Genomic DNA, 8,065 nt, shown 5'->3' on the forward strand with positions numbered 1-8,065 from the left:
CAGTGTGGTGCAGTGGTGATAGTGTCAGACATAGACCTTAGGAGACCAGGGTTCAAATCTCCACTCAGCCACAAAGCTCACTGGGTGACATTGGGCCAGTCACTGCCTCTCAGCCTATCCAACACCACAGGGTTGTTGTGCAGATTAAATGGGGAGGGGAACCATGTCTCCACCTTAAGCTCCTTGGAGAGATATGGTGGGATATAAATGCAACAAATAAATAAATTGTTGCAATGCCTTCTATATGGGATACCCTTTAGGTTGGGCTTGAAGTGGCAGCTGGAGCAGAATGCAGTGGCTAGGATGCTTATAGAGACAGAGTACCACCAGCGCATGACACATTACTTTGTGGGACTTGCTCTTGCTGAAATTTTGCTGCCAAGTAAGTTCAAGGTTGTGGTACTAACATATAAACGCCACCAGGTTATTTGAGGTCCTGCCTTATCCCTTATACCCAGTAGATTGTTGCAGTCTGCGGAGGACTTACTCCTGCACACCCCATAGATCTCAGCAGTGCTTTTCTTTTCTAGAAAAACAGGTGCTGGTACTCACCATGGAGTTGTTACAATAAGTGACACACCTTTTAACAACACCAATCGGGCAGGTACTGCATACCCTTAAGTACCCCCTGAAAAACAGCACTGGATCTCAGAAGCCTACTCCACGGTTACTTAGAGCAGGACAATATGGGAATTTCTGTCTCCTTGCATCCCTATGCAAGGAAGCACCATTGAATTAAATGGAGCTTACTCCAAGGTTATATGATTGCAGTCTGCATAAGGTGAGGAGTAAATATTTTACTCACAATGTTTCCAGAAGTTGCAGCAAACAAGTCTCCATCCACTGGCAGTAAAATAAAGATTAAGAGGTTCCATATGGCTTTAAACAGACAATTACTTGGTTTCATTGCAAAAGGATCATGCAATCTTTGGATTAGCAAAGATGCAGGCTGTAAAATCTCCCTTTTGGAGAGATCCGGTTCTTTTCCAGAATTTGCTGAGCTGAGAGCCAAGTCGCATGGCTCCTTTTCTGCTTGTTCCAGGAAGCAGGAAGAGAGAAAAAGACTGAAAAGGATGGGAGCAGAGGTTGCTGAGAGAACCTGCAAAGCCACACCCACTCTGGTAACTTGAGCTCAAGGCTCAGGTTAACCCTTTCATGCACACAAATGTTAGTCAGTAATTGTATGATAGTTTAGGACTTGTTGATAGATCAACATTCAGTAAGGATTCTGTTATATCACTCAATGCACCACTATAGTTCACAAGAAGTTCTAGGAACCAAACTCAATTCAAAACTGATGGTTGGGAAAGAACTCCTTACTCAGTGCCTTTTAAAAGATGGAGAGGGGATTGTGCTACACCTACTGTGCAGAAGAAGTGAAGGGTAGAAATGTCTGAACATGCACAAAAACATGAAAGCATAATCTGTCCATTTTCCTTATACGCAGAGGTAGTTTGTAGTAAAGTGATTCATTATGCCTTGCTTTTAATTATTATTATTTTTAATCTTCACACTGATGGCAAGTGAGAGCAGTCTCAGCCTAATAAATAGTGAGAGACTATGCCAACAGCTGTTATTATCCAGCATGGGATCTCAGGGGCATTCCTATAAAATCTATTTCCTCTTAAATAGATTTGCTTGGCGTCTGTTACTGATGGTGACACCCCACTTAAGACATCTGTCCCCAATATTTGAGTTGAGCAAGTGCCTAATAAAAGACCAAAGCAAACAGTGGCATGCAATCAACTCTAGCAAATGGTGGTAACTATGGAAAATGATTAACACACAACTGTAACAATTGATGGAGTAATTGTATCCCAGCTATGGGAGCAATTTTTAATAAGGGGTTACACTGGATGAAAATTATACTGATAGTGTCAGAAGCCACACCTTACCTAATGACCACTGCTGGCTATTTTATTTTTCAATAAGGATACATAACCAGATGCCGTTATCTTTTTGTGTTGATTGATGTTTGGTGGTTGAGATGCTGTTTGTAACCTTGTAATGCACCTGTTCGGAAGAGCAATTATTGCCTTTTGTTCCATGACTGCTAATAATCTGCCACTCAGGCCCATTCTGATTGGAAGAGGGAAATGAACACAGCCTGGATAAGTGTGAAATTGCATCAGGTCTACAGAGATGAGTGTTCTGAAGTCTAAGATCTATTCCATTCTCTGTTTTCTTCTTTTACTTAGGAGGGTTTGCTTAAATGAGTGTTTAGTGACATCCTCTGCAAGCCATTCCAATGATGAAGGACCTCCAGGACCTTGCCAGAAGCTTGAAGGTAAGAAAGAGCTGGGCAATTGCTCCCAGACTGTAAATTACTGTTGGGATGAAGCTGATCCAATACCTGAATCCAAACCTCTATTTGTGTACTATAATCCAGGTGCCTAAAGTGTTTTATGGGGAGAAGAAAGCTGGAGGGAGTACATAACACATGAAGAGCCTGATAGATAAGGCCAATGGCCCATCTAGTCCAACATCTTGTTGCAACCAGAAGTCTATATACTACTCATAACAGCAACAACAATATGAAAAGTGTTTCTTATTATGTGCAGATCAGTTCCTGGGTGTCAGTTCCTTGAAACAATATAAGTCAATGGTATTTTGCATGCAGAAGGTCCCAGCTTCAACCCTGGTATTTCCAGCCAGAGGATTATAGGCAGCAAGATTGGGAAAAACCTCTGCTTGGGATCTCCTTGAAGCTAATGGTCCGTCCAGAACAAATCAGCTTCCTGTGCCTTAGGGTTAGGCCATGGGCAGTAGTCTGGAGTTAGCCAGGCGTCATGGCACCCAAGAACAGCCAGGGCCAAGCAACCTGTCAGAATAAGAAAACAAGTAAGGAATAAGGACTGTAGGGCAAGTCCACACCCAAGTACAACCACGTTTGCAGGGACACACAAAAACTCATGGAAACTGTAAGAGAGAGGTGACCAGAGACCTGGAAGACATCAACAAGATTTGGAGATTTGCTCATAAGAAGTTGATGCAAGCTTGACAGATGATTCCTAGTGTCTCTTAAATATCACTGCCCACACTGTGGGAGTATCTCATGAAGCAAAGCTCAACTGCAGCATGGAGCCCTGTTATACTCCTTCCTGCCCAGAAGGATCCATTGTCCAGCCTGGGTGGGTGCAGCCAGCCCAGGGCCTGTACTTCACTGAGAAGTTGTTGCCTGCAGTTCAGTAGTTTACTCACATGGAGCAACTTCATGAAGATCTAGCAGTTTCCAATGATATGTTCACAGGTGAAAGTACTGGCTGTGTCTGTTCAGTGGAATGGTTTGCATACGCCTCCCAATATGATGAGCACACTCCTACAACCCAAACTATCACAGATTTAATTCTTCCCACCTATTACCAAGTAACGAAGTTCCTTACAGCTAGGGAGGTGATCTCATTCTGAAGCACCTTTGCAAGGACTCGTGACATGAATTCCACCTCCAGGTAGAAGGCGCCAAGCCTGCCACCTGCAACAGTCTTCAGAGTGTTTAAGCATCCCAGCAGAAAGCTAATATTTGAAATTTGCAAAATGCAAATCCAAGTAAAGCCCAAGTCAATCAGAAGTGACGGGTGCGGGGCATGACTCTGTTTTGGTCCAAATGCATGCTTTAAAAGGTCACAGCTGGTGCAATTATCCTTGCTAGGCTTTGCGTGTGCTCAGCTGTGTGCTTAGAACTGCCAAGAGCAGAAATACAGTCAGAATTCTTAAATATAAGTGTGACTATAAAAAATAAGAAAATAAAACAGAATTAGTTAAATCAGAGGAAAGATGAGATGGGAAAGGGGGAGTGACTGCCAAAAATAAGGGGGATAAACTGCACCTATGCATATGTTATTAGACTACATTTCCCATCATCCTTGACTTTTGGCCATGCTGGTTGGGGCTGATGGGAGTTGGAGGTTAGCAGCACCCAGAGTTAGCTGTCTCTGACCTATTGTATTTCCAACGTCACCAGGAAAACATAGGGTTATATCCAGACTAAATTAGTTGAACTTTGTTCCTACTGAAACAAATGGGACTCAAGTTAAGTCATGGCTACTCTCTCCCATTAATTTCAATAGTGCCCAATTGGCTTATTCTGGATCTAACACTGGAGGTAGCCAGATAGAAAAAAGAGGGCAGAGTGCCCATGCACCTTTAAGAATTGTGCAAAGGAAGGAAGCTACCTCCTCTTTAGCACAACTATTAAATAGGGAACCTGGGGCCATCCCAATGTTGTTGGACTCCGTCTCCCGTCAGTTCCAGCCAGCGTGACCAATGGCCAGGGATAAAAAGAGCATCTGGAGGGCCATAGGTTCCCCAGTCTCTGCACTGAAGGCACAACTGTCCTCATAATTTTCAACAAGCCATCAAAGAAACACTTCATTGAAAAATGTGTTGGAAGGCATTATGAAACCCTGTCTGGGACTTTCAAACATGTGAGTAAGCTAACACAGCACAGTTGGGGATTATGTCAGTAGGAGAGCCTATGGTTTGTATGCAGAAGAGCCTGAGTTCCATCTCTGGTATGACCAGAGACTTTTCTCTAGAGTAAAGCCTGAAGTTTCCATACAAGAACATTTCTGTCAAAGTGCTTAATGGTAGGGCTGGTCATGCGTTTTGCCCTGCACAGTCTTATGAGAGTTGCTGTAACTCCATCAATTGTTCCTGGTTAGTTGGTGGCTGATCACAACCAGAATCATTTGATAGTGTGGTGCAATGGTCAGAGTGTTGGACTAGAACCTGGGAGACCAGGGTTCAAATCCCCACTGATAAAGCTCATTGGGTGATGCTGGGCCAGTCACAGGATTGCTGTGAGGATAAAACTGGAGGGGGGAGCCTTGTTCACAGTCTTGAACTCTCTGGAGGAAAAGTGGGATAACAATGTAGTAATGAATGAATAAAATACACATTGCATAGCCTGCTGTTTTGATTGTCCTGGTGTACTGATTCACAGTGTCTACATATACATACTAAATCCTCTTTTAGTGGAGCCACTCTGCTTAAGAGGAAGCCCAGCCCACTCTGTGAAATGAGCTCCGAAATATTGTGCAGCTTATCCCCAGAAGATCCAGGGATGACCGCGTACACTCGCTGGGATGAGAGGAATGCCACTGCTTATAATTCAGCATCTCATTTGAGGCTTTAGGTAAAGCAAAGTGCCATCTGCAAAATGACTGAGGAAGTTTCCTGCCCCAAATTGCTGCTGGGAATAAATGTGTGAGCAGATTTGCTCCGGGACAACTTGCAGCATCAGGGATGGAATCTGATATGACCATGGCTGTGAATGTACTGAATGTGCCACAAAGCTGCACACTCTTCAGATGCGGCACCATTGCACCCTGGGCTCCAAATAGATTGCACAAGATTCAGTGTCTATATGGATGCTTATTTTTCAGAGCTGTTTCAGTGCTATGGAGAGAAATATGGTTCATGTTGTTGTTGGTGATGTTTTAATTATGGAAACGAAAGGCTTGAAATGTATATTGTAAACAATGGATCATATTGTTTGGATAATAACAATAACTATTTTCTGTGGGCTCTGATTGACATCTGCTGGGAGGGCATTCCACAGGGCAGACACAACTACTGAAAGCCCTCTGCCTGGTTCCCTGTAACCTCACCTCTCACAGTGCTGCAGCCAGATTGCTGATGGGAGTATCTGGTTGGCAACATATGATATCATTGTTAAAGCATCTGTATTGTCTGTCTATCTACTACCAAATCAGGATTAACGTCCTTGTATAAATGTACAAAGCCCAGGAACTTAGGTTCGGGGCAGCTCAGGGACTGCCTGGACACAAAAGTTGTTGAGTTAGTTTTTGTTTTGTTTTTTTGCCCCAAGTTTGCCCCCTGAAATTCAGGTTTTGAGCTTTTTCTTTAGGAAAACCACCCGGATGCTATTTCTGACAGGTGAATCCCGGCTATGTCCAGGAAATTCCAGGTGTATGGCAGCCTTAATGTAACGATAAATCCCTCTTTTCACTGAACTCTGGAAATTGTAGCTCTGTGGGGGGGGGGGGACAGGGGCCCCTTACCAACTCTCAGCACCCTTAGCAAGCTAGAGCTCCCAGAATTCTTTGGGGGAAGTCATGACAGTTTCAAGTGGTATCGTAGTGCTCTGCAAATATAGTGTGGATGTGGCCTTTATTCACCATCTTCTTAGATGCAACACTTAAACGACAGCTTTGGATCCCAGCTGGGTTCCTATAATAACATCAATTCTCACCCACACTTCCACACCAGGTTCCAAATTCAACAGGGAGAAATCTTAAATCTTGCCTCATTGCCTCCTTGTTGGAATTACCTTACCCTCCAGCCTGCCAACAGAATCAAAGCCCACATTTTCTCATTTTTCTCTGACATGACAGCAGCTACATATCTGTCCCCTCCCACACTTTGCAGCATAATGTCATTTTAATACAAAGTCAATCCAGAAACAGTTCATATGAGGGGACTAGTTCTCAGGCTGAAAAGAGAGAGCAGATCTCTCTCTCTCTCTCTCTCTCTCTCTCTCTCTGTGTGTGTGTGTGTGTGTGTGTGTGTGTTTCTCACACAGAGAGAGTATTATTTTTCGTATTTCTGTATTAACAGACTTATATTGGGGTTTCTTTTATTCCGGTGATATTCGTTGCAATGGCAGATACCTTTATTTCAGCCCCAGGTAATTCCTGTAATCACCTCAGTGGTCCCCCAGTATCACCTCATTGCATGTGGAAGTTTCTAATTAAAGTTAGAAGCTCGGGGCCACAACAGGCATGGTGTTATAAGGTCTCTGGCATGGCTGTTCGGTTTCTAAATATAGCAGCTGCAGAGAGGGAGGGCTTGCAGCTCCAGGACCAGAACCAGGGAGAGACATGCTCGGGCCCAGCTGCCATTTTGAGGTCCTCCAGGCCTCTATATTTGGCCCTTGAGACCTTCCCCAAACCATGCCCTTCATAGCTCCACTCTATGCCATTCTCAAATACTTTTGTCTGTCTGAATATGTCATTGAACTGTAAAAATTCTCTTGTGTGACTGTATATAGGGTGTGTGTGGTGTGCTGTGTATAAACATGTGAGTTATTGTCATGGCTGGGCAAACTCTGCCCACCCCTGTCATGTGCCCCCTAAAATAATTTACATGAAAAATTGTAGGTTTTGGCAAGGTTTTCTTCTTAAGTGTACAGTTGGACAAAGAATATGGAATTTGTGGGGGAGGGTGCACCATTGGAAAGCCGATAACATACAATTTGAAAAACAAGAACAGGGGATTTAGGTGCTTTAAGAGAAAGTGTTTTTTTAAGCACTGAAATGACAGGCAGTGTCAGAGACAGCATGTTCACAAATTAGATAAAGGTAGATTGTTCTCAGTTTCCAAACTGAAAACAAACTGCCAAAACCATATTGAAACACTTCTTATTGACTGAAACCTCCTCCAATTCAACTTCATCTTCAAGCAGGTGAAACTTCATCGCATCCTTATAAATAAAAAGCCTTAAAGTGTTCTCTCTTGTTTATGTGTGTGCCTGTCAGTTACTGAATGAAGGCAAACACATAAATGAATGTTTGGTGTATAATAGACTAGGAGCCTCATACCAAGGGTTGCTTGGGAATTCCAAGAAACCAAAAAAATCAATGCACTTTTGAAAAGTTCTGTCTGCCATCTTGATTCAATATGGTATTCAGTGGTATCCAAACATAGATGAAAACCTGCTTCTTGATCTCAGGGACCATCATGAAAAATTTGCTTATGAAGTTTTAAAAGCTATACAAATGCATTGTGAACAGACAAAACTACCTTTTCAAAATATAGACTAGCAAGGAGTGCCTTGTATTGCCCAGGAATTTGTAGAAACCATAAAATATTGTGATTTTTAAACAGATAGTGTAACTTATGAATTTGAATGCCCCACGCTGAAAACTGTGTGAAGTCATGCCAATATAACATTTTGGCTCACCATCTTGATTCAAAATGGAACCCATGCCCAAATGTAAATGAAAGCTTTCACCCCTATCTCAGGAAGCCTCATGTTGAGTTTTGGGACGATATCTCAAGAGGATTTTGAAGCTATGCCAAATAAGTGGATAAAGTTACACCA

The 8,065-nt window shown here is 42.9% G+C and overlaps 1 protein-coding gene across 1 annotated transcript in view; it reads right to left on the reverse strand.

Moving 5' to 3' along the window:
• Nucleotides 1–1,036, reverse strand: part of CDH13 (cadherin 13) — a 657,553-nt gene extending 656,517 nt beyond the window's left edge. Inside the window, exon 1 of the mRNA XM_081924041.1 lies at nt 806–1,036. Coding sequence (XP_081780167.1) covers nt 806–907 — 102 coding nt within the window. The 5' untranslated portion in view covers nt 908–1,036. The remainder of the gene's footprint in view (nt 1–805) is intronic.
• Between the last annotated feature and the right edge of the window lie 7,029 nt (nt 1,037–8,065).

This window comes from Podarcis melisellensis, assembly GCF_964234715.1.
Source record: "Podarcis melisellensis genome assembly, chromosome: 8".
Taxonomy (NCBI): Eukaryota; Metazoa; Chordata; class Lepidosauria; order Squamata; family Lacertidae; genus Podarcis; species Podarcis melisellensis.